Source organism: Alternaria infectoria, assembly GCF_024043175.1.
Source record: "Alternaria infectoria strain BMP 0036 chromosome Unknown scaffold_40, whole genome shotgun sequence".
In the NCBI taxonomy this organism is placed as follows: Eukaryota; Fungi; Ascomycota; class Dothideomycetes; order Pleosporales; family Pleosporaceae; genus Alternaria; species Alternaria infectoria.
Genome location: NW_026250729.1, coordinates 1 through 26,654, shown reverse-complemented (window position 1 = coordinate 26,654; position 26,654 = coordinate 1). Strand labels below are relative to the sequence as shown.

Here is a 26,654-nt window from a genome sequence, read left to right as displayed (position 1 = left end):
CAGCGAGGGTTCGAAACAAATGCGACCTTGACAATAGGGCCGAGGCAGAGCTTGCGACCAATAGCAGGAACAGCCGCCAAATTCACTGACGATGTTTACTAAATGGAGGCTCCAAGACATTGCGGCTCTCATATCCTGTAATATCTTGAAATTGATACATGTATGCAGTCCATTAGTACAGGAACAGCCCGCGGCTTCAACTGGTCGTCAACGGAGCTATAAAGAGGCTCGCAGCTCGCTCTTCTCCGTATTCTGCAACTGCGTCTCTCAAGTTTACGCCTAGTCAATCGTTATACAATGGCTCCTTACGCCCTCATCGCGGCTACCCTTTTGGGTCTTGCCACTGCGCAAACACCAGGATCGACACCAGAAGTGCACCCCAAGCTCAACACTTGGAAGTGCACCAAAGCGGGAGGATGCAAAGAGCAGAGCACAGCTATTGTCGTCGACTCAGCTTCCCATTACATCCATCAAAAGGGCAACTCTACACTCGGCTGTGGAAACTGGGGTAGTGCAGCCGACCCGGTTGCGTGCCCGGATGAGGAAACATGTGCGAAGAACTGCATCATGGAAGGCATCGAAGATTACTCCACAATGGGCGTCTACACTACCGGAGGCGAGCTTCGTCTGGACATGTTCAACCCCAGTGGCGGCCAAGCTAGCCCTAGGGTCTACCTCTTGGCCGAGGACGAGGAGAACTACGAGATGCTTCAACTGACCGGTAACGAGCTGGCTTTCGACGTCGACGTATCGAAGCTGCCATGCGGCATGAACGGCGCCCTTTACCTCAGCGAGATGGAGGCTGATGGTGGACGTTCTCAACTGAACCCAGGTGGCGCCGCCTATGGCACGGGATACTGTGATGCTCAGTGCTTCGTCACACCATGGATCAACGGTGTAGTAAGTACAAGCTGTCTTCTCCCTCAGTACTCATGCTTATTCGTTCCAGGGAAACGTCAAGGGTCAAGGTGTTTGCTGCAACGAAATGGATATCTGGGAGGCAAACGCTCGCTCCAACCAGATCGCACCTCACACCTGCAGTACCGACGGTCTCTTTGGCTGCACAGGCGACGAGTGCGGCAAGGCTGGATTGTGCGACAAGAACGGATGCGGAGACAACCCCTACAAGCACCGAAGCTCTCCCGACTACTACGGTACTGGCCTCAAAGTCGACACCACGAAGCCTTTCACCGTCATCACCCAGTTCCCTGCCAAGGACGGCGTTCTCCAGGCCATTGTCCGCAAGTACGTCCAGGACGGCGTCGTCATCGAGAACGCCAGGAAGGAGATCATTATGGACCAGGAGTTCTGCAGTGCTCAACCTGGCGCTGAGATGTACAGCAAGCTTGGTGGCCACAAGGGCATGGGTGATGCTCTGGCCCGCGGTATGGTTCTCGCGCTGAGCATCTGGTGGGATGAGAGCGGTGCTATGCAGTGGCTTGACGGCTCAGAGTCCGGATCCGGACCATGCAATGCAACTGAAGGCTTCCCTAAGGCGATCCAACAGATTGAGAAGGCACCTACAGTTACCTTCAGCCAGATCAAGTGGGGTGAGATTGGATCCACATTCGCTGGTTCAAACTCCACCATGCGCCGTTGGAACGCGTAGGTAATGAGCTCTTAAGTTAGCTGTAAATATAAGAATGAGCTCTTCCGTTGAGTGACGATTTCACAAATGTGTTGACATGTGATGCCGGTGAATTATTGTGCGTTTGTCAAAGTCGCGATAACGTGTTGGCGGGCGCGCGATTGTGTGATCTAGATCTGCCGAGATCGTTATCAAGATCGTCATCGTATGATCAGGCATGAAGATGGTGACTGTGAGCTCTATTTGTGCGCGTGTTGAGGTCCGGACACGCGTGCGCGCATGACGTGTGATGATTGACAAACTCCCGCGTGCGGCCAATACGGAAAGCACTAGACCCCTTTCGTCATTACTACGTCAACACCAGACACAGACCTAGCTCAACCGTGCTCCTCGCTTCACGGTCCTCCAGCCATGGATCTTTGCAGTGACAACCATCATTGCGCCCTCCGGCTGTAGAGCTGTATGTCTCTTCGCTTACTCGCCGAGACCGTGGTGCGCGCAAACCCGCCTTCTGGTCGACTTGCTGATAAGAGCTCGTAAATCGACTTTCGCAGACCATGTATCTGTGCTGTTTACGGTATCATCTCAACGATGGATCGATGATTGTTCTGATTCTATGCGACAAGTTGCGTGCAACTGTAAGCGATGAAGCGAGATGTGTGAGACCAAGCAAGCGCCCCTACATATCTACTTAACAGCAAGCAGGCGTCCACATACGGCCTGCTACCACTGTCATTCAGAGCTCATCTATACACCCAAAGCAAGCTCTTCCTCGAAAATTTCCAGACCATGTCAACGACCGATAGAGCTGACGCCGGCAAACAATCGCAATCGGACACCAAATCAACGAAGTCAGGGTCAACGATGGCATCTACCAAGTCTCTTCTTCGATCCCTACTTCCTCGTAAGCAGTCAAAAGACACTCGTGAGACGAGAAGCACGGGATTACCAGCCGACACGGCTCAAGGCGAATTGAACAGGGCCGAAGCTTTAGTCTTCTCCGCGATACATAAGTAGGAAGGTACTCAACTGATCTTGATAGTGTGGTTTCTAAACATGGCACATACTCAATAAGCTATCTTTTGATCTTTTGCGACATGTAGCTCCTCACTCTAACCACCTTGAAAAATTGCGCAGAGGCCTCATAGGCTGTTTTCGTACAATGGCACTTTCGCAATGTGTTGAGTCGTAATTCAGAATCTAGGTCTAGACTCACTGACACGGTTCTGATTGCAAACGCTAAGCGTTTGCACACGAGACTTAACAATTCCTTTGCGAGTCTGCTCTTCTTCTGACCTATCATTGACTACAGGCGCTTGGCTTATAATTCCATCATAGAGCGAGTCCCCACTACCGTATCGCGTGATGATCGTGGCCATATTCACTGGGAGCCCCTCACGTTCCAGGCATTTCTCGCACACCGTTTGCGAAGCGCGAGGTACGTGCCTTAGGCTGCACAGTATTACATCCAGTAAACACCAGGCATTTCTCCTAGGCCCATTATACAGTACCAAGTACATTAGGCCTGTCGGTTTCCTTCTCTCTGTCTCCCGTGGTCTACACCGTACGAAAGAACGCAAGTATGTCTGTTGTAAATTTCGGAACCAACATCGAGTTTGTCGAAGGCGATAATCAGTAAGTTGCTCTGAAGTTGTTCTGGCTATTGCCGCCGGCAGGGCGTATAATCACGATCACTTTTGCCGTTCGACGGTCCATTGTAGCCCTCTGCGTTGAGCATAGCGTTGGACGTAACAGAGCTCTTTAGAACTGTAGCTAACAAACTCATGTTCTCAGGCTGTTGATGTCTCCTGCTAGCGCGAGCGATTTGGCTGAAGATGACCAAGTCATCATACCGGACATCGGCTTCTCGGGCGAAGAAAGGGGCGACGATGTGTTCTTCTTTGATGCTGCTGGGCAAGACACGATGTTCCGCAGAGGTAAGAAGCGATTCAGAAAGGACGGAGTGAAGAAAGGAACGATCAAGACTGCACGGGGCAGTAATATCACGAGCGCCACTGGCCCACTCTCTCACCTGAGTACCGCCACCGAGAGCCCAAGTGAGTCTAGTATGACACAATTATACTGAATAGTACTTATACTTCTCAGGCAGCTACCAATTTCCTTCTTCCCAAACGCTCCATCCCTCAGTCACGCCAACCAGTAACCGAGCGGAATCTCCATTGTTTGAACCTGAGGACGGAGAAGCTTCTGACCACGCCTTACCAGCCCAAGGAAGTACATTTTTGAATCGCCCGAGAACCCAAGGCACATACAAATATAGCGTCATGGACGGACTGAAGCGCGCAAAAGCCACCAAAGCGGAGGTCGAGAACAACATCTCTGTACTCATGCCTCAGGACAAAAAGACCAGCACCCGCCCCAGCGTCGAAGAGGACCCCGAGAACATCCTCATCAAGACCCTCCGCCAAGATCAAAAGCTCCTCTGGAGCGAAATCGCCAGCCACCTCAACCAAGAGCGCCTCTCTAAAGGCGAACCAGCAACCTTCACCGACGCCGCAGTCTACAGCCGCTTCGTCCGCAACGCCCCCCGCATCGCCACCTCCGTCGGCGAGATCGGTTTCGACCCGAAGGACTACATGCACCTGCGCAACCCAAACCAGTACTCCAACGCCGAAGGAACAGGTGTTCTTAGCAAGGCGGGCAAGAAGCGCATCAAGGACTTCAACAACGCGACGGAGCTCAAGGACAACTTGCGCCATGCCGTTCCCTCAGAGGTACACGAGAATGATTTGGAGACGCCGCAGATGACGGAGCAGCTCGTGGATGCGGTGGCGAAGTGTGAGCGCAACTTTTGGAAGTATGTGGCGGATGAGTTGGAGAGGGCGACTGCGAAGATGTATGATGCTGAGAAGCTTTCTGAGCGCTATCATGCTATTTGAGGTGGTTGGGAAGTTTTGGCCTCTCGGATGGAGCGTAGATTAGCTGTATGGTTGGTTTTGGAGATACCTATAAGTAAGAATCTCGATCGGAGTCGAAGATGAGCAGTGGGTCGGTATCATGCTAGGAGGTACCTGCGAGTTTATTACTTCAGTGGTGAATTGATTTTGGTGGGCAATTTCAAAGATATTGAGAACAGCAGGACATAAGTCCATGCACCAATATCTCATCTGTGTAAGCCATTTTGCCAAAGTGAAAATTCCCTTGGTTCATGAAAATGTGAACTCTATGCACGTCGTAATATTCGTAAACTAATCTTGTCTATGGAAAACCTATATACATCTACATCGAGGTAGCCTTCAAGCTTTGCTTCACGCAAGCGTATATGCCCCTAGCGCAAACCCTTTGCATCTAGCAAGTGAGAGTAGGCGGGCCGGGGTTGGTGTAGCTTGTAGGAATAGGGTAGTTGATGTTGATCTGGATACCCGGGTCGGTAGCCTTGTACGCGCCAGGGAACGCGACGAGGTTCGAGGGCGCCTTGCTGCCGCCGCCAGTAACCTCAATCTGTGCGCAAGACAGGTAGAACTGGGCTCCGCCTACGCTCTGAGCAGTGTGGATGGCGATGTGCTCGTTGCGCATCAGGTACTTTCCAGGTGCAATGCACTGAGGAATCTTGATGTCGTAGGTGGCAGCGCCTGCAGACACAGATGTTAGAGTATGCCAGAAGAGAAAAAGCGTTAGGGTAGACATACTCAGCCAGGTCAACTGAGAGCCGAACTTGGGCTGTTCGGCGTAGATTCGGAACCAGACGGCGCCGGTAGGGTCCCAGGTGTTGATGTCTGCGCCCTCTGGTACTTTGGCAAGGTACGACTGGAAGGGGCCTGGGTGGTAAGCGTTCGGGTTGACGCTGACCTTTACGTTCGAGCCAGCAGCAACAGTAGTGGTCGCTGTTCCTGCCTTAAGTTGGTTGCAACGGATGTCGTTGCTTTGCACGTTGCCGACGAATCCATTGTCCTGCCAGTTCTTGGCTTGACGGACACTAGTCCAGGCTGCGGCACCGTTGATGCTTGGGAGAGTGTCTTCAGAGGTCAGCTTCTTATTCGGAAAGCGTGTAGTGCATAAGAACGTACAATGAGCGCTGGCGACAGACGCGGTAGCTGCTAGCAAAACAACAGAGGACTTCATCTTGGCGAGGATCTTTGGCTGAACTTGGAGATGAGATGCAATGAATATGCAGTTGGTGCCGGCATATCAACATCTCCCGAGCGACATATATACTTTGTCTCTTCCCCCAGACTGGCGCGTTCGTTACGAGACACCCACCGGCAATAAGGTCGGAAGAGCCGTACCCATCGCGAAAGACCCGAACCTTGAGCGTGAATTGGCTCTAAGCGAAGGTGTACAAGACGATGTGAGTGTTGCATAGATTACGAGTGATGAAGACAATCTATTTGGTGTGCGAGGCGGCTACCAGTCGTACAACGCTAGCGACGGATGCCGCTGCCGATTTTAATTGTGGCCAATGGCAGCACCGAGCTTGCTTGAAATGTCTAAATTGCCTACGTCAACGCCATGGATCAGGCAATATACAATTTACGAGATGCGATCACACGAGTACAGATATTTGGCCTGTCTCTCCACATCGGGTAGACACAGCCTCAAAGACAAGGCGGTTGCCAACTTCGGATGGCGAACATCGCTAACGCGCACGGTGAGAACTCAACAATTGCATGCTGGGGATAAAGTCTAGAAGCATCATGTACTATTCTTGCTCTATGTGAAAGACTGCAAATAGCTACATGGTAAGCGTCCCTCGGAACGCGACTTCTACACGCGCTCTCTCGCCTCCGCGTCCTCACTATCGTGTCTCGCACCGTACTTGCCATCATCTGCACCAGTCACGACATTCATATCCTCGTCGGCAGCCACATCGAAGCTTCTACCTCGATACTCTGGTCCCAAGGCTGTGAGCAGGATAACGTATGCATACACGCATCCCATGAAGATGCAGATCACGAGCCCGTACTTGTAACGGGTTGTCTTGCCTTTCGGTGGAAGTGGAAATCTCTCGCCAATAGTCGCTTCGATAGTCGATGAGGCAGAGGAAGCAAGGTTTCCGAGTTGATAAGATGTACCGACGACAAAGGTGCGGAATGATCCTGGTGAGAGTTCCATAAGGTGGATTGGGATGACACCCCACGCACCCTGGACGCAGAACTGTTGGAAAAAGGCTGCGGCGATGACCGCGTTGGTGGAGACGAATGTGTAGGGGTAGAGTAGAGCGCCGCCGATAACGCACATGACGATGATGCTGATACGGCGACCGAAAATGGATGAGCAATAACCGACTACGGTACCGCCGGTCATAGCACCGAGATTGGCGACGACCTGTGTGACGGTGACCTGGTTGGGAGAGAAGTTGTACTGGTTACTCAGCATGGTCGGGTAGAGGTCCTGGCTTCCGTGCGACATGAAGTTGAAGCCCGCCATGAGCAAGACAAGATACACCAGCAAAAGCCAGTGGCGCTTCAGCGCAACCTTGCCTTCTTGAGCAAAGACCTTGGCGGCGTTGGGTTGTTCTTCGCGAATTCGCTTGCGCTCGAGATAAGCGTTCGTTTCTGGGAGGCAGAGACGGAAGATGATGAACAGAACTGGTGGGCCTGCACCAAACCAGAATAGCGGTCGCCATTCGTGACCGACGGTGTTGACGAACGCGCGTGCAAAGACGGTGGCTAGTAGGTACCCGAATGCATAGCCCTGTTGTAGCATACCGGAGATGATACCACGGGCCTGCTCGGGGCAGTCTTCAAGGGCTGTGACAGTGTCAGCTATCTGCATGAGGCGGAGATTGGAAGGAAGACTCACCAGTGGCAGCAGCGTTTCCGTACAGTCCACCCATGGCGATACCGAACAAAGCCCTCACTCCCAAAAACTCGTTGTAGGTCGAGCAGAAACCCGTGCCGAGCTCCAGCACAATGAAGAGTAGGTTGTTGATGATGAAAGGCCACTTCCTTCCATACCGATCAGCCGCCAAACCAAAGATGATACTACCCACACTTCGCAGCATGAGGACCAATGTAATACCCCATGTGATATCCGCCTTGGTTTTACCAAAGGTTTCGGCAAGATCTTCCACAGTGAGAGAAACGGTGAAGAAGTCGAACGCGTCCCAGGTCCAGGCGACAAAAGCGACGAGGAAGAAGAGCCATTGCTGAAGATTCAGCATACGCAGGAGCGCAATGGGGTTGGCGACCTTGTCGTGGGCAGGCTTGAGAGTGGGAATGCGCGTTGCCATGTAGCGACCGGCCGACATCTTTGCGGCCGGCGGCGCGAACTCGCGCTGCTCGGTAGTGTCGTACTTCTCGTCCGCCATTGTGAATTGAGGACAACCCGCGGGCAACTTCAGAACGCGAAGCGTGAGTGGAAGTGCAGTCTTCTTTCTCGGAACGAGATCGACAGACTGTTGAGCTTACAAGAGCTTATAAGACACCGCGGGCGTGACGCTTTCTTTAATCCCACTAGACATGCACGCGATCATCGTTGAACCTTCCGGAAACGAAATCACAGATAACCAGTGCGACCCGGGAATGCATCTTCGACATCCTCATGACGTCCCCGCAACCCCGCATGTTGAACTGCCATCCAATGGCACCCCCGCGGAGAGCGGCACGATGGACCAGAGTTGGCTAGCAGGCGACATGGTATGGAGCACACGACAGGGGCTACTGCGTGCTAAGAGTGGTCAAGAGGTGATAAGCGTCGCTTGGCTTGGGAAAGACGGCACAGCGAAGCTTTGTTGAAAGACGCCGAAAAGCTTGGTCGACGTCAAAGGCTTGGGGCGCCAACGGTCTGAACGCGCTGCACTCAGACATCCGCGGACTGTTGGAGATCAGTCAAGGCTGCGGGCTCGCAGTCGATACGACATATATTGATGATACTGTTTGTGAAACTTGGTTTCGTGAGCTGGTTCTAGCTTATAACACGTACCGGCGTTGGGTTGTAAGGATGTTCCAAAGTGGAGTGAAGACGCGGTGCTGTACCCAGGGTAGCGCGTCCACCGGCTTATCCCCGTATCTGGGGATCTCTGAACACGGCATGCTCGAATCTTAGTCACGGCAGCATTGATTATGACTGCGAGATTGAAGCAGCCCTGCATAAGAGCGCATCTAACGATTGCATCATCTCAAATGTGATTGGAAATGGGAACCAGATAATAGGCGTTGGGGCTAGACACCGGTTGCAGGATACCATACGCAGCCGACGCACTGGAGGCAGATCTAGCTCCGATGTTCGCGACCGGGTCGTCGCTCGGCAAAGTTGCTGGACGCCTGGCAGACTTCCAAACAGTCAGAGGTTCTGACACGGGAAACTGGAAAATGACCATGCTTTTCATATTGATACCGAGACTGCAGTTCGTTACCCAAAGCTAAAAGGAAGATACAAGAAGTCTAATCGCAGTAAAACGCTCATACACGCCAATTCCGAAATGCATTGCTCGCGAACTCTTGTTCGTTGCGAATAGGCCAAAAGGTTACATGCGTCGTTGCAGTGACTCAAGCTCTGCTTGAGACAGCCCGGGAGCTCTCCGCAGAGCTTGCCCATTCTTCCGTGAGTCGCTCCAGTTCGGTCATGCGAAGCGCCTCCTCGACACTCTGGACAAAGTGTCTTGGACCTCCACACATCTCGATAATACCGCTCTTGTCGAATAGCTGGTAGACGGGACTGGACTCTTGCGGCACCCTACAGAAAAAGACTCTGACATCCCGCTTCCTGTAAGACTCTACAATCTCAGCCAGGACCTGGGCGCCGGCACCGTCGAGCGATGTGACGCCGTGAACATCAAAGATGACGTTCTTGTTGTGTTCTGCACGGCGAACGCGCGGTAGAGCAGGGTGGGCGTTCTCCGTACCATGGTCCTCAAGGCGGCGCAGACGGGTCTTCAGGTTTCCGGTGTTGGCAAATGTCAGAGGCTCGGGGATCTTGACGATCAAGCACCCTTCAATGAATTCGACATCTCCGGGGTGATGTTCCGCGTTTGAGAACTGGTTGGTAGTTCCAGGCACGCGGCCTAGGATTTGAATGCGCGGGCGAACCGAATGACGGATCAGCCGCAGGATAGAGAGACCGATACCGACACCAATACCACGTTTCAGATCCCACACGATGGTGATGAAGAAGATAAGACCCATAAGGATCAACTCTGACCAGCCACGGATCTTAAGGAAGAACTTGACATCGTGTGGTGCCTCCTCAACGAGCGAGTATGCTACGACTGAGACCATGGCGCAAAGGACGCCTTTGGGTAGGTAGTAGAAATATGGCAGCATGAAGATGGTACACAGAATAGTGATGATGGACAACAAGACTGAACTCATTGGCGTCAAACCACCAGTGGATGCATTGACCTTGGAGCGACCGTAGCCACCGAAAGCTGGAAGCGCCATGAACAGTCCACCGGTGATGTTTGCAGTACCCAGAGCGATGAGCTCGCGATTCGCGCTTAATGGCATCTGGACGCCGTCCTTGGTGTGATCACCGCTGCCCAGCGACTTGGCAGCAACGGAAGACTCGAAGAAGCCCAACATAGCAATAATCAATGCCGTGTTGATGGCGTCAGATACATACTTGAGATGCGAGGTCTCGAAAGGGAAGTGTACGGTGAATAGTTTGGCGCTGGAGTTGACCTCTCCTAGGACAGCGAGGCCTTGTTGGTCAAGACGATATCTCCAGGTAAGCACAGCAGATAGCACGACAACGACAAATCGGTCAGGGATGTAGGCGACATTAGGGTATCGTGGTTGCAGTCGCTTCTTGAACTCTCTGCAGGTTTGTTAGTGAGTCCAGCATGAAGATGGCGTCTCGCAACATACCGAAAGAACATGATGATGAAAAATGCAGTGAAGGACATGGCACATGTGAGTCCATGGGCGCGTCCGACATTACGAAAGAGAAAGACGACTTTGTCCAAGCAACTGCCGTGAGACACTTGATCAGCAGCCAGTCGTGCGAGCCCCATCTGGGGAATGAGTTGGTCTACAAAGATGACTACGCCGATGGCGCTGATGAAGCCTCGCAAAAAGGGCCGGCTCAGCACATTGTCAAGGAAACCGAGTCGGAAGAAGCCTGCGATCAGGATAAAGGCACCAGCCATGCACGTCACGATGCCAGCGATCTCAGCATTACGTCTACCGTCGTTGTCGCCGGTGGTGCCCTTCTTGATGTTCTCACGCACGATCTCGCCGATGAGCAGCGAGCCAGGCGCCTCGGGACCAACAATCATCTGCGGACAGGTGCCCAGCACAGCGTATATGAGAGGGTTCAGGGCGAAGCTGTAGAGACCGTGGACGGGCGGCAAGTGGGCGAGGTTGGAGGCATAGGAGAGGGCCATGGGGATGTAGAACGAGGCCATGGTGATGGCTGCGATGAGGTCGCCCTTGAAGTAGCGCCACTTGTACTGCTGCGTCCAGTTGAGGACGGGGATGTAGTACTTGAGGTACATCATGCGCTTGTCCTTGATGCCGTGGCGCTCAGCAAGCCAGCGCGTTGTGCTCATCTTCTGCCCGTTCCCCTTGTTCAGCACGCCGTCTGCAAAGGCGTCGCCTAAGAGAGCGTGTGCCTCGTCAGGCGCATCGCCCTCTGCCGTCTCGCGGATGCCAGGGAAGGTGCCACCGAAGCTCTGCTCCGAGTGGATGCTACCCGCGAAGCTGCCATAGTTGCGATGTGCCGCCGGCCTTCCCTCGGCCCGGTTGAAGGTGCCCCAGTCCTGCTGGTTCAGCAAGCGCGTGCGCACCGTGGGCTCGAGGTCGATCTCGATAATGCCGCCCGGGGGAGCGACTTCCTCATGGGTTGAGTGAACTGACGTCGCATCCGTCGCCGGGTGGATGCCGTCGGTGGAGAACTCGAGGTCGTGGGGCGCAGCGCTGCTCGACGGCTGGGGCTCTTCGTCGTCGTGATAGCGGCGGGGACGCATGGTTTCCTCAGGCGAGCTGGACCTGTCCGAGGGCGCATGAGCCTGGCGGAGCTGGCTGGGCGTCGAAGGCGCGTGTGCGTGCCGGGCACTGGCATTGGAAGAGTCGCGCGAATGCGAAGCCATGCTGCGCGATAGTGATAGATAGTGATATCGAGGTGCAAGCACCAGCGAATCGGAGGCGAGGTAATAGCCGTACTATGGACGGCGACGCGAGTGCGAGCAGCTTTTCGCAGCAGCAACCATAGCGCTCCCGAGGCAGAACAGACGAGAGAAAAGCATGGACGTCGTGGTGCAGCGTATTTTCCACGCCGGCAGAGGATCCCACCTAGCTTGCTCAGTCCAGCGCCGCCGGCCGTCGAGCAATGCACGTGCGAGACGCTGCAATGTCATCCAGACCGCCGCCCCACTACTGGTCAGATATGTCTCAAGCCTCACGTCGCTGCTGTGGCTATGTCATCGGACGTCTCTATGGCCCAACGGTGCAGCCCTGCAGTAGCGCCGTTCTCGGAGCTCGAATTTGGCGCCCCGGCGAAAAAGGCCATGGAGTCATCGTGGGCTTCAGTCCGCGCCGACTATTCCCCACACTCCGAGATCCGATACCTCATAAGTAGAGCACATCCAGGGACGGCATTGAAGTGACCACTCTTTTCGAATATCCAAAGACGTCTAGTCATCTACCACACACCATGTCATTCCCTACATTACACGCCCGCGCGGAGGCCAAACCGCTTGAGCACCGTTCGTGGTGAGTACACTAGACCATTTGCATGATATACTGTACTAATAGTATTCCAGCCTCACTCCTACTACCACAAAGAAGCTGCTCGATGCTGGCTACCCTGTCGTCGTCGAGCGCTCGCCCAAGGACCCCAATTACGCCCGCATCTTCAAAGACGAGGAGTTTGAGCAGGCAGGCGCGACCCTCATCGAGGAAGGCGCATACAAGAACGCGCCCAAGGATGACCGCATCATCATCGGACTGAAGGAGCTACCCGAAGACAAGTTCCCGCTCGAGCACACTTTCGTACACTTTGCGCATTGCTACAAGCAGCAGGGCGGCTGGGAGAACGTCCTCGCGAGGTTTCCCCGTGGTGGAGGCACCCTGTACGACCTCGAGTTCCTGCAGGATGAATCAGGCAGGCGCGTTGCGGCCTTTGGCTACCACGCGGGCTTCGTCGGCGCTGCCCTGGCCATCAAGGTTAGTCCACTCGACTACTGCACCACTACCACCATACTGACATCTGCTAGACCTGGGCATGGCAACTCACCCACCCCAAAGGCGAGCCCCTCCCCGGCCTAGAAACCTTCACCGAAGGACGGGGATACTACAACAACGAGAGCGAGCTGATCGCCCAGCTCAAGGAAGATGTTGCCGCTGGTGAGAAGGTTGCTGGTCACAAGCCCACCAGTCTGGTACTGGGTGCCCTCGGACGATGCGGCTCCGGCGCTGTCAACCTGCTGGAGAAGATTGGCTGCCCAGAGATCAAGAAGTGGGATCTGGCTGAGACCAAGGAGCGCGACGGCCCCTACCCCGAGATCGTCGAGTCGGACATCTTCGTCAACTGCATCTACCTCTCCAAGCCCATCCCGCCCTTTGTGAACAAGGAGAGCCTCAAGTCACCAACCCGCAGGCTCAGCGTCGTCTGCGATGTCTCATGCGACACCACCAACCCACACAACCCCATTCCCATCTATGATATCAACACCACCTTCGACAAGCCCACAGTCGAGGTCTCTGTTGAGGGTGACGGCCCGAGGTTGTCCGTCATCTCCATCGACCACCTTCCGTCTGCGCTACCCCGCGAGTCCTCAGAGGCCTTCAGCAACGCTCTGCTGCCCAGCCTCATGGCCCTCAAGGACCGAGCATCTACACCAGTATGGCAAGGCGCAGAGAAGCTGTTCCAGGAGAAGGTCCAGACGCTACCAGGCGGTGTCCCCAAGAAGGAAGTATAGGATTTCTCGCGTGCAGCATCCTCAATGCTGATATGAAGTTACGAAAACGAAGAATAGTAAAGATTCATCATATGCGTGCACGGCCAACAGCATTCTAACTGGTCAGGTCATTGATGACCACTCTGCTAATGCAACTTACATTCCTCGAAGTCTTGTCAAATCTGTTACAAGGACTACGACGAGGCTGTTTCTACTCAATGGATCGGTCATATGGTATACAGACCTTCCTACGAGCCTCCACCTGTCAGCAGAGACAATGAAATCCGAGCCACCACTGAAACTGGCTCACCGCAAAGAATAGATGCGTGTATAAGAACACGCCGTCTTTAGTAGTAAATATCGCTGTAGAGGTTGTCTGATTGAGTTCGTGATCGTAGCTGGGTGCGCTAGTTTCCCGCCTTTGCGGCGCCAATGCGATCCATGCATCATGCACCTGGCAGCACATCAATCACACTACTCGAGTTATCTGAGAAGCCTTGTACCATGCTTTATGGTTCATGTCGTACTTGTGAAAGTATGTCTTCGTCGATTACCCACGATGGCTATGTTTGATCGGAGCCTTGGCAAGTAAGACAGCCTGACGCGTCATATGAGGATCAACACGCGAGTAAGACCGGGACGGCCCTCTTCAACAACGTGCTTCTCACGCCGAGACACACTCTATCGACGAATCGAGGCGCGCAAAGAGCGAGATAATGGCAAATCGCATATTCAACATCCGTGTGAGTGCTTGCAATGCGCCGCAGATCGGGTGTAATGTTCGCGCGGCCAACCGTGTCAGAAGCGCTCTCACCGCTGCCCAGACAGAATGTGTGTATTTTCCCCGACGTCAGACGTGACGAACCTCTTATCCCATTCCAAGCGATACCGAACCACCAATACTTTTTCATGGGAGTCGCTTGCATGTACATTGAATAGATCACAATGACGATTGTAAGTGTAGAGTACCTGCCCTCGCGGTCATGCTAGAAGAGCCGACCACCACGGCATGAACCTGAACTGCCATCGCCGGATGCACAGCCGCATGGGTTTCCAAACACTCGTCTCTTTTTTGCGACTTTTGCGACCAATAATTAGAGGGTGGCTGCTTATTTCCTATTTTGAAACATCAATCTGACTACACCAACACCTTTTGGAACCTAAAAAAAAATTAAACCTAAACACCCGTCTAGGCGTTGCGGCATGTCAGATTGACTCGGCCCTAATCAAGCCACCAAAGGAACGACTTATAACACCGTCTTACCTCATCTTCAAACATCGACCTGTCATCTCATCATTTCACGTTTCCCCCACCAACCTGGCCTTCCAAGTATCTCAATCATACAACCTCAGTAGCAAGATACGCGCTCGCGTTATTACCATGTGGAATCAGCTTCGCTCCTCCTTCGGCTTTCTAAAACCGCCAGAGTCCATGCATCGATACATGCCTGTCGGCCAGGTATCCGCGACACGCTCCCGCACCCGTCTCGCAATCGTAACGACAGCCTGCATCATCATCGCTCTCGCTATCCTCTCAATATCTACTCATCCCCTGGAGAAGGCGAGGCAGTATGGGATACTCAAGTCTAGCGAGGCGTCCATGCATGACCCCATACCCAGCATCGTACATTATGTGCAGATAAAAAAGGACGCAACATCAACCCTGAGATTCCCGTTCTCAAGCTTCCTGACCATGTGCGCTGCAGTCATGTACATTGAACCGACGCAGATCTACATGCATACCGACTTCAACGACTCCGAGATTAGGAATGCCAGCAAGCACGGTGACCGGTGGACCAAGGCAGTCATCAACACCTTCGCAAACATCACCACCTGGAACCGAGTAGATGTGCCCAACTTTGCCGGCCAGAACCAGGACCAGGAAATCTCCGCTATACAGCACAAGTCAGACTTCATCCGCTGGGAGGCCATTGCGAAAATTGGCGGGATCTATATGGATTGGGATGTTGTACCTCTGCGACCTCTGACGTCCCTACTCAACGCCGGCTTTGCCTTCATCGGCGGCCGACATTATGGCGGCGCACGTGAAGGCGGTGGCATCAACGGCACCATCAACAACGGTGTCTTCTTGACCAAGCCAAACAGCACAATGGCGCGAATCGTCGTGCGCGAGCAACATGCCGGCTTCGACGGTAGATGGGAAGCAAATCTACAGAGCATGACCAGGATCGCCGAGCGTCTCGTCCCAATCCCCAACGAAGTCCTGATACTTGACCGCACCGCTTTTGCCCCCACGCACTGGTTTAAAGAGAGCACTGACCCTCTTTTCAAACCCAACGAAGGCAATCCATCGCCTGTTCCCCAGCTCATCAACTCGACCGACCCAATGGAGCTGTACGACAATGCCATTGCAAACAGACGGAGACGTGCGCAGTGGGAGATGGACTTTTCTTCGACATACATGCTGCATGGATTCGCTATGCATGAGTACTACAAGTTTATCAACCCGAGCACTATCTTGAGCAGGACAAGCAACTTTGGTGTCGCCACGTACGATATCGTGAGACATATGGTGGACCAGGGTTACATCAGCGGAAACGAAGGGGATGACCGCGCCGAATCATAACAGGTACATACCGACTTGTATTGTAGATTTCATTGCGTTCCTGTATAATAGACATGGCCGTGGCCTGTAGCCATCAGATCAAGACCTCTTAGCGAAAGCATTTTAGACTCTTACAACCAATTTATAGGCTTTACTTGTAATACTACACTATTACTACAACACTACATCTGTTTATTATCTAATCCCCTGTATACATACCTAATAGAGCTACTTATTTATCTTATGTAATATTAATACTTACGTACAATAGAGTTATTATAATATATTTAGTTATTAGCCTTATATTATAATAGTAGATATCTATTATTAAGTAGAAATCTAAATTTTAAGTAGTAATACTTATAGCTTAAAGAGCTACTAATTTTAAAAAAGTAAAAACTATTACTAATACTCTAAAAATTATATATTTAAATCTTTTATTTACTTTTAAAAATATAGTATTAAGTAAGCTAAAACTTAAAACTTTAGTACTACTACTTTTAAAGTAGTTAAAGCTTTTAAATCTTTTAAGCTTATAAAGTAGCTATTTTAATATTTTATAAAAAAATTATAATACTAAATACTTTATAAGAGAACTTTATAAAAGAATTATAATCTAATTATATATACTTATTACTAATAAAGTAATATATTTTAAAGCTTTATAGTTAGAATATATATACTAAAATCTCTCTTAGTAAAAGCGCGCTTTTTCTATTCTATAAGTTACTACTCTTAGAAATCTAAAGATATAGTAGATATCTATAGCGCGCCTAAAGAGTTTAATAATATAGCTAATATAGTAGAGTAATATAAAAAAAGAGATATTAAAAAAGTTATAGTTTTTAAAGCTAGATATCTTAATAACTAGACTAGCTAGAACTAAGATTTATAGTATTTTAGAAAGCTAAGACCTTTCTCTTTAAGTAAGCTTACTAGAATATCTACTTAGTAGGCTATTAGCGCTAGTTAACTAAAGTTAAAATAAGAGTAAATTAAAACCTTACTTTAACTAGCTACATCTTTTTAACTAAGCCTAAAATAACTAATTTTATTCTTTTATATTATTCTTAATATTTTTATCTATTTTAAGTAATTTTCTTAGAATTCTAGAAGTTTTACTTAAAGCGTTATTTAAGAATTAATAAAAAAAGCTAAAAAATAAACTTTCTCTATATTACGTAATTTCTTATTAATATAAATACTTATATCTTATATAGCTTAGTTTTTAAATTTTAGCTTTTAATTTTTAGTTTTTATAAAGTTATACTACTTTAAAGTCTAAAATTCTTAAAATATTAAGTTTCTATTTTTAGAAACTTTCTTCTATAAACTAGTAATATATACTTATATAAACTACTTTTATTAGTATACTTTACTTTCTATTCTATAATTAGCTTTTAATAGCTACTTTAACTTTATTAAAGTTTATTAAAATACTAAAAATAGAATATTACTATTTTTAGAACTAAGCTATAATCTTAAGCTAAAACTATATATTCTTTACTATTAAACTTTTTCTTTTAAGATAAGTATAAGTAAGTTATATAGCTTTAAAGTTAGAATCTAAAAATATTAATTTTAAAATTACTTAAAATAGCTACTACTTAGATATTCTAGTATAAAATTACTAAGACTATATAAAATTTAGTAAAATTAAAAAAATATTTTTTTTATACTATATAAAAAGATATACTCTAATTTAGAGAGTAAGTTTTTAAAGCTAATCTTTAGGCTAGTATTCTATACTCTAGAAGCTTAGTAAGCTAGTTTACTAAGCTAAAATAAATTACTTTAATATCTTACCTTTTATAATATTAAAAACATTCTAGTCTAGTTACTCTACTTATCTAGATATATAGCTTTAAAAAAGATAACTTTTTTTATATCTCTTTTTTCATATTACTCTACTATACTATTATTTACTTATATTCTTTATAACTACTTTTTTAAATCTAAGTTATCTAATTTTAGTAGTAGCTAGCTTTAGTAGTAGCTAACTATATTAACCTTTTATAAAGATTATAATAACTTAGTTATTATTATCTTTTTATAATTAAGCTTTATTAAGATTATACTTATTATTATTTTTTTAATAAATTAGAAGAATTTCTAGTAAATCTAATTACTTACGTAATTAAGATTTTAGTAGCTAGTTCTAATCTACTATACTAGAAGATTCTAAAATACTTTTATTTATCTTAGCCTAGTTAATATTAGAGTTATTATATAAAATAATAACTCTTATCTTTCTTATCTCTCTTTTTATAATTACTAAAAGATTAAGTAATAAACTAATTCTTAGTTTATATAGTATAACGTATAGACTAATATAATTAGTACTAGTTTAGATTATAAATCTAGAAGATAAAAAGAATTTAGTAGACTTAGATTATAAATCTAGAAATTAATAGAAATTAAATAGATTTAATTATAAATTCTTATCTTTAGGTAAAAATAGGTAGATATTTACGTAATTATTCTAGTAGCTATTTTCTATAAAAAAAATAGCAATTCTCTATAGTTATTCTTTACTTAGTAATAATATTATTACTTTTTACCTACTATCTACTTTATAATTACTTTATTATAATCTTTATTAGTTATACTATTTATTATAGTATTTAACTACTTTATTCTAATAAAGCTATATTCTATTATTAGAGAATAGTTCTTGTAAAGAATAGATAGGTAACAAGAACTCTTCTCTAATAATAGAATATAGCTTTGTTAGAACAAAGTAGTTAAATACTATAATAAATAGTATAACTAATAAAGATTACAATAATTAATTATAGAGTAGATAGTAGGTAAAAGGTAATAATATTATTGCTAGGTAAAAAATAACTATAAAGAATTGCTATTTCTTTTATAGAAAATAGCTACTAGAATAATTATGTAAATATCTACCTATTTCTACCTAAAGATAAGAATTTATAATTAAATCTACTTAATTTCTATTAATTTCTAGATTTATAATCTAAGTCTACTAAATTCTTCTTATCTTCTAGATTTATAATCTAGACTAGTACTAATTATATTAGTCTATGCGTTATATTGTATAGACTAATAATTAGTTTATTACTAGATCTTTTAGTAATTACAAAAAGAAAGATAAGAAAATAAGAGTTATTAAATTACGTAATAACTCTAATATTAACTAAGCTAAGATAAATAGAGGTGTTTTAGAATCTCTTAGTATAGTAGATTAAAACTAGCTACTAAAATCTTAATTACGTAAGTAATTAGATTTACTAGAAATTTTTCTAATTTGTTAAGAAATTACAATAAGTGCAATCTTAACAAAGCTTAATAATAATAAAAAGATAATAATAACTAAGTTATTATAATCTTTACATACTAAAGCTATTTAGCTAATTTTTATTATTTATATATAACTTCTAAGTCTATAACCTTTTATTATAAGTAAATAGAAGCTACTTCTTATATTTTAGAATCTCTATAATTCTATCTCTATCTATTAAAATTACTATTAACTCTGTAATAATTATTCTACCTATAATTTATTCTAAAAACTTCTATTTAATTTAGTATTACTAGAACCTATTAAGGTATAGTTAGTTCTTTCTAGACCTAAAAGATAGCGTAAATAGTGTACCTTTTTTAATATTATAGAATTCTATAATACTATAATAACGCGTTACTATATTTAACTTTAGAATAAAAACTTTTAAATCTAGAATATAAGTATAGGTATATAATTTAAAACTCTAAAAACTATACTTCTAATATAGTAAATACTATACGCGAACTTAAAACTCGCTAACTATTTTCTACTTATATTATAATACTAATTACTATTCTAAGATATTTATTATCTTTTCTCTATAGTTATAGCTTTCTCTACTTTAAACTTCTATAGAAAGCTACTAAAGAGTTATAAGATATATATATAACTTAAAAATAATTTTTTTAGTAATCTATAAAATATATAAAATACCTATTTTATTTCTCTTATTATAGAATAAAAGCTTAGTCTTAGCTTTTATTCTTTCTACTTTTATAACTAGTTTCGATATATAAGACTTTATAGCTTAGTTTTAATTATTTAAAATCTTAAACAAAATAATAATTACTATATACTATAAAATAATATCTTTAAAAAACATACCTATATTAATACTATATACTATAATTTCTTACTAGATTATACTTTCTTAAAAATAAAAAGATAATTAATTATTAGATATAATTAAGTCTATTATAATTATTATACACTTTTAGAAAGTTAGAATAAAATCTCTAGAAATATACTTAAGAGCTAGGTAATTATATATCTAGAGGTAAATATTTATAATTACTTTAAATATTAATATACTTTCTAGAGTAGTAAAAGTATTAATCTACTTTACTAAAAGTAATTCTAGTAAATATACTATAATTAGTATACTTTAGTAGAATTAAGGCTTTAGATTTTAGAGTATAGTAATAGATTATAGTCTAAGAAGAGGTAGTAAGCGCGATTATAGTAGCTATAAACAAAATAGAAAGTATAAGAGTAGTAATTATAAGTTAGATAGCTAGAATATAGTAGAGATTTAAATTAATTTAAGTTATATATTAAACTATAGTAGCTAAAGAGCTAAGAAAGAGTAAATTAAGAGTATAGTTATAAAAGTGTAGTAGTAAAAAGCGTACTTTAAAAGAACTTTATTTAGTATAAGAAAATATATTTTTAAATATCTTCTATCTAAATCTATTCTATCTAAAGTCTAAGGTAAAATAAAATAATATAGGTAATTTTTATAAAATATCTTAAGAAGCTAAATAAGTAGAGTATATACTACTATATATATATATAGACGCTAATTAAGTATAGAAAGGTTTAAGCTCTTATAGGTAGTAGATTTTAAAAATCTAAATATAGTAACTATTATAAGAAGAAAAAGTATAAAAGTAGTTAATACTAGAAGAATAAGCTTACTATTAAATACAAAGCTTATAAAATTATTTAAAAAGTGTAAAGAATAGATAGGTAATAAGAACTATTCTCTAATAATAGAATATAGCTTTATTAAAACAAAGTAGTTAAATACTATAATAAATAGTATAACTAATAAAGATTATAATAAAGTAATTATAAAGTAGATAATAGGTAAAAGATAATAATATTATTACTAAGTAAAGAATAACTATAGAGAATTACTATTTCTTTTATAGAAAATAGCTACTAAAATAATTATATAAATATCTATCTATTTCTACCTAAAGATAAGAATTTATAATTAAATCTACTTAATTTCTAGATTTATAATTTAAGTCTGCTAAATTCTTCTTATCTTCTTAGATTTATAATCTAAACTAGTGCTAATTATATTAGTTGATATATTATATTATATAGACTAATAATTAGTTTATTACTAAATTTTTTAGTAATTGTAAAAAGAGAGATAAGAAAGATAAGAGTTATTATCTTACGTAATAACTCTAATATTAACTAAGCTAAGATAAATAGAAGTATTTTAGAATCTTCTAGTATAGTAGATTAAAACTAGCTACTAAAATCTTAATTACGTAAGTAATTAGATTTACTAGAAATCTTTCTAATTTATTAAGAAAATTATAATAAGTGTAATCTTAACAAAGCTTAATTATAAAAAGATAATAATAACTAAGTTATTATAATCTTTACACACTCTCTTAAGGTGCAGTTCTAATAACTAAATAATAAGAAAATATAAGTAGTTTTAATAACTAACTTATTAATAATAATTTATAAGAAGTTTTAATAACTATCTTAAAACTAAAAACCTATTTCTATTTCTATTTTTATTTGCTAATATAAATAGTTATATAATAAGAACTAAATATAAAGCTTAGACTAGAATTTCTAAGGTAGAAGAACTTAGAGGTTAAAAACCTAAGCCCTATAGTAATAGTATTAATATACTATTTTTATTATTATAAATAATAATAATAATAACTAGTTATAAATAATTAATGTAGTTTAACTAGACTAATTCTATTTATAAAATTCTTGAATTTAGAATAACTAGTAGGTTTAGTTAGATTTTCTACTAAAATAGTACTAGTATTTTTATAAACTAGATCTATTTTATTTTTTAGTAAATTTTCTCTAATAAAGTAATAAGTTATATCTACGTGCTTAGTTCTAGCGTAAAAAACAGATATTTTAGCTAGTTCTATAGCACTTAAAGAATTTATTTTAATAATATTAGTTCTATTAAAAATAGAACTAAATTCTTTAATAGAATTATTATTAAAAAGATCTTTAATAAAGTTATTAAGATATAAACTTTCTTTAGTAGCTTCTTTTAAAGCTATATATTCTACTTCTGTACTAGAAATAGCTATAGTTTTTTATAGTTTTAAAATCTAACTAATAGCTATATTATTATTATAATTTCTATTAGAATTATTTAAAATAAATATATTACTTATAGTAGATTTTTAAGAATCTAAATTACCTCTCTAATCTAAATCGCTAACACCTAATAAATTAATACTATTATTAATATATGTAATAGTATTATTATTAGAATTATTAGATTCTAAAGATTGTAGAGTTAAATCTAAGCTGTAATTACTAGTCTTTAATAAATAACTAAATATAAAATTTAAGTATTTATAATATTCTAGACTAGAATTAGATATAAATCTAGCTAAGTAATTAATACTATAAACTAGGTTAGGCCTAGTAAATATAGTTAAATAAATTAAACTACCTATTTCTTTTTAATAGTCTTTAATAATAGAACTATCTTCTAGATTTTTAGATAATTTAACTTCTATAGGTAAAGGTATAGATTTAGGTTTATTTAAAAGCTTATTATATTTAAATAATAGCTTATTAATAAAGCTTCTTTGCGTTATAATTAAAGATCTCTTAGATCTATCTCTAATTATTTCTACGCCTAGAAATTCTTTAATTTCTTCTAAATTAGTTATTTCTAATTTAGAAGTTCTAGTTAAATCTTTATATAGATTATTAACTAGATTTATATTTTTAGTAAATACTATTATATTATCTACGTATATAGCTAATATAATAGGTTTAGTATTATATATAAAAATACTATTATCTATATTTAAAACTTTAAAATCTAGTTATTCTAGAATTTTAGTTAAAAATAATTACTACTACTTAGAAGCTTGTTTTAAACTGTATAAAGCTTTATTTAGTCTATAAACTAGATTATTATAGTCTTTATTTAAAATAGTTTTATTAATAAAATCTATTAAGGTTTTATCTATAATATCTTTTAAAGCTTCTTTTAAGATATATTCTTCTAGGCTTATAGGTAATTGTATATAGATATTATTATTATCTATTTCTATATTAGAAAAAGCTTATTTAATATTCTAAGTGTAGATTTCCTAATTTAGATAGTAGAATATAGCTAATAATAGCTTAATAATACTAGGCTTACTAGTAGAAGCAAAAGTTTTTTTATTATTAATATTATATTTTTATAAAATGTCTTTAGCTACCTATCTAGCTTTATATTTTTTAATAGTATTATTTAAGTTTAATTTCTTAGAAAGAACCTATCTACCTTTAATAATATTAATATTATTAAGTTTATTAGTTATATTCTAAGTATTTGTTTTAATAAGATTATCTACTTCTATTTTTATAGTAGCTAGATATAGATCTTTATCTTTTCTACTTAATACTTCTTTATAACTTTTAGGTTCTATTAAACTCTTATTACTAGTATTTAAAATATTCTCTATAATAGAATTATTATAAAGCGTATTCTAATTGTTTTTACTAGTATAAATATTTAATTTACTATTAAAGCTATTATCTTCTATAATAATAGTAGAATTAATAGCTAGTTTATCTTTAGAATAATCGTCGTCTAGTTCTACTAAACTATTATTATTATTAGAAGAAATAACTCTTTTATTAGAGTTATTATTATTATTATTAATTAATAACTTATCTTTAGAATCTTTAAATTTAGAGTTATTATTATTAATAATAATATTACTATTACTATTGTTAATAATAATTTTACTATTATTATTATTACTAGTAATAGATTCTATTTTACTAAAGTCTTCTTCTATAATATTATTATTATTATTAGAAGAAAGATCTTCTAGTTTTGTAAATATTTTATTAATATTTACGTTATTATTAGGCTTATAATAATAACCTTCTATAATTTTACAATCTCTAGCTCTAATAGTCTTATTATTACTAGGATTATATAATTTATAGATATTAGAACTACTAAATTCTATTAAATAATAAGAACTAGCTTTACTATCTAGTTTTTTAATTAAACTAGTAGGTTCTTTATAATAAGTTAAAGATCTAAAAATTCTAATATTATTAATATTAGGTATTTCTTTATATTTTAACTTATAAGGCGTCTTAGAATTAATAGAACTATTAGAAGTTCTATTATATAAATAAGTAGTAGTTAATATAGTTTCTCTCTACAAATTCTTAGGTAAATTACTATTAATTAATAAAGCTCTTACTTTATTAGGTAATATTCTATTAATTATTTCTGCTGCGCTATTTTGCTTAGAAGTATAAGAACTAGAATATCTAGTATTTATTCCTTTTTTAATTAGATAACTATCTAGTTCTCTAGATTTAAACTTGTTATCTAATTGTAGAGCTTTAACTTTATTATTATTAAATATAATAATAGAGTTATTATTACTAGTAGAATTACTAGAATTATTATTAGAATTAGAATCTAAGCTATTATTATTAGTAGCTTCTAATTCTAATTCTGTTATAGTATCTTCTATAACATTAATAATATTCTTTCTAGTTTTTAATAATTTTACTACTAAATATTTAGTAAAACTATCTCTAAAAGTAATATAATATTTAAAACCTCTAAAAGTTTTAGGCCTAATAGGCCTGCCTATATCTATATATAATAGATCTAAATAGGCTTCTACTCTAGTACTTGCTTTTATATTACAATTTTTAGTTAATTTAGCTTGTATATAAGTAATATAATTATCTAAATTAACTCTAGTAGTAGAAATATCCTCTAAATTAAAATTTACGCCTAAAGCGTTATCTTTTAATTTTTTAATAGTATTAAGATTAATATATTCTAATCTATTATATAATAGTTCTATAGTATTATTATTTAATACTAATTGTTTACTATTATTAGAAATAATATCTAAATTAGAATTATTATCTAATTTAGAATTATTATCTAATTCTATAGTATTATCTATTTCTAGATTATCTTCTAGATTAGATTCTTCTAGATCTTCTAAATTACTATTATTAATAGTATTTAAAGTAGTATAAGATTTATAATCTTTACTAATACTAGAAGTAGAACTAATTATAGAGAATATACTAACTCTGTCTTTATAATAACTTTTAGATAATAGATTATTATTAGAGTTATATATAAAGCAATTATCTTTATTAAAAGATAAAGAGTAATTTTTCTTAGTTATTAAACTAAGACTTAATAAATTAACTTCTAATTGCGGTATATAAAGAACATTAGTTAATTTAACTAGTTTATTAGTACTAGTAAATTTAACTAAAATATTGCCTACACTGCTAGCTTTAATATTATTATTAGTATTACTCTACTTAATAGTAGTAATACTAGGTTTAATATTAATAAATAATTCTTTAATATAGTAGGTATGTATAGTAGCGCTAGAATCTAAAATAAAGTCTATAGTACTATTACTATTATCTTTATTAACTATAGAAGAAGTTAAAATAGTTTCTTCTTTAGTAGTATTATTAATAGATTTATTCTTAATTAAATTAGAATATTTCTTAAAATAATTAGATTCTAGATGTCTTTTCTTTTTATAATAATTATAAGTCTTAATATTATTATTAGACTTATTATTATTATTTTTCTAAGTAGTAGATATAGACATTTTTATATCTTTGTTATTACTACTTTTAATAGAATTTCTTTTATTATTATTATTATTATTACTAGTATTATAGTTATTACTAGTAGAATAATTATAACTAAAAGAATTATCCTTACTATTAGAATTAGAAGTAGAATTTTTATTCTTAATAGAATTAACTCTTCTACTTCTGTCTAATAATTGCGATATAATAGTATCTAAATCTACACTATTATTATCTATTCTAATAGTTTGTGTAATTATAGTTACTATATATTTATAATCTTTATTAAGATTATTTAATAGCAAAGCTACAAGAAATTTATTAGGTAAACTAATTTCTTTAGCTTCTAAGCTATTAGCTAGGCGTTTAAAATTATTAATATATAATTCTAAATTGCCTTTATAAGAATTAATAGTAGTATTAATTAGTTCTTTACTAATTAAAAATTTGCTACTAAATTCTTTAGCTTTGTATAGATTTTTTAGCATTTACTATAGTAAATAAGAATTACTAATATATTTAACTTGTAATAAAGGTCTATCTTCTAAAGCTAATTTAACAAAACTAGTAGCTTTAATAGCTTTATCTTATAATAGAACTCTAGTAGCTTTGCTTAAACTAGATAAATTATGTGCTATTACTTCTAGATAGCCTTCTTTAGTTAAAAGAGCTTCTATTTTAATAGACTAAATATTGTAATTACTAGATCTCTTTAATTTAGAAATTTTAAATATAGTATCTAACATTTTTAGTTATTAATTAAATAATAATTAAATAACTAAAGATTTTATTACTTAAAAGTAATAAGATTATTAAACTACTTTAAAAAGTATTTAAT

General features: G+C 39.7%; 7 protein-coding genes across 7 annotated transcripts; 4 read left to right on the top strand and 3 right to left on the bottom strand.

Annotated features, from left to right (window-relative positions):
* Positions 1-297: 297 nt before the first annotated feature.
* Positions 298-1,609, top strand: J4E92_010636 (uncharacterized protein; the record flags this gene model as incomplete). Its single annotated transcript, XM_051501973.1, has 2 exons — positions 298-900; positions 950-1,609. 2 exons carry the CDS (start codon positions 298-300, stop codon positions 1,607-1,609), a joined length of 1,263 nt encoding a protein of 420 aa, XP_051347777.1.
* Positions 1,610-3,389: 1,780 nt separating this feature from the next.
* On the top strand, positions 3,390-4,488 carry J4E92_010635 (uncharacterized protein; the record flags this gene model as incomplete). The annotated part of the gene is made up of 2 exons (XM_051501972.1): positions 3,390-3,645; positions 3,695-4,488. The coding sequence occupies 2 exons, from the start codon at positions 3,390-3,392 to the stop codon at positions 4,486-4,488; spliced, it is 1,050 nt and encodes a 349-aa protein (XP_051347776.1).
* A 409-nt stretch (positions 4,489-4,897) lies between these two features.
* J4E92_010634 (uncharacterized protein) lies at positions 4,898-5,671 on the bottom strand (the record flags this gene model as incomplete). Its single annotated transcript, XM_051501971.1, has 2 exons — positions 4,898-5,181; positions 5,239-5,671. 2 exons carry the CDS (start codon positions 5,669-5,671, stop codon positions 4,898-4,900), a joined length of 717 nt encoding a protein of 238 aa, XP_051347775.1.
* Positions 5,672-6,313: 642 nt separating this feature from the next.
* Positions 6,314-7,859, bottom strand: J4E92_010633 (uncharacterized protein; the record flags this gene model as incomplete). The annotated part of the gene is made up of 2 exons (XM_051501970.1): positions 6,314-7,299; positions 7,352-7,859. The coding sequence occupies 2 exons, from the start codon at positions 7,857-7,859 to the stop codon at positions 6,314-6,316; spliced, it is 1,494 nt and encodes a 497-aa protein (XP_051347774.1).
* Positions 7,860-9,039: 1,180 nt separating this feature from the next.
* J4E92_010632 (uncharacterized protein) lies at positions 9,040-11,456 on the bottom strand (the record flags this gene model as incomplete). The annotated part of the gene is made up of 2 exons (XM_051501969.1): positions 9,040-10,306; positions 10,357-11,456. The coding sequence occupies 2 exons, from the start codon at positions 11,454-11,456 to the stop codon at positions 9,040-9,042; spliced, it is 2,367 nt and encodes a 788-aa protein (XP_051347773.1).
* A 686-nt stretch (positions 11,457-12,142) lies between these two features.
* LYS5 (holo-[acyl-carrier-protein] synthase) lies at positions 12,143-13,409 on the top strand (the record flags this gene model as incomplete). Its single annotated transcript, XM_051501968.1, has 3 exons — positions 12,143-12,201; positions 12,252-12,654; positions 12,705-13,409. The coding sequence occupies 3 exons, from the start codon at positions 12,143-12,145 to the stop codon at positions 13,407-13,409; spliced, it is 1,167 nt and encodes a 388-aa protein (XP_051347772.1).
* Positions 13,410-14,769: 1,360 nt separating this feature from the next.
* J4E92_010630 (uncharacterized protein) lies at positions 14,770-15,975 on the top strand (the record flags this gene model as incomplete). The annotated part of the gene is made up of 1 exon (XM_051501967.1): positions 14,770-15,975. One exon carries the CDS (start codon positions 14,770-14,772, stop codon positions 15,973-15,975), a length of 1,206 nt encoding a protein of 401 aa, XP_051347771.1.
* Between the last annotated feature and the right edge of the window lie 10,679 nt (positions 15,976-26,654).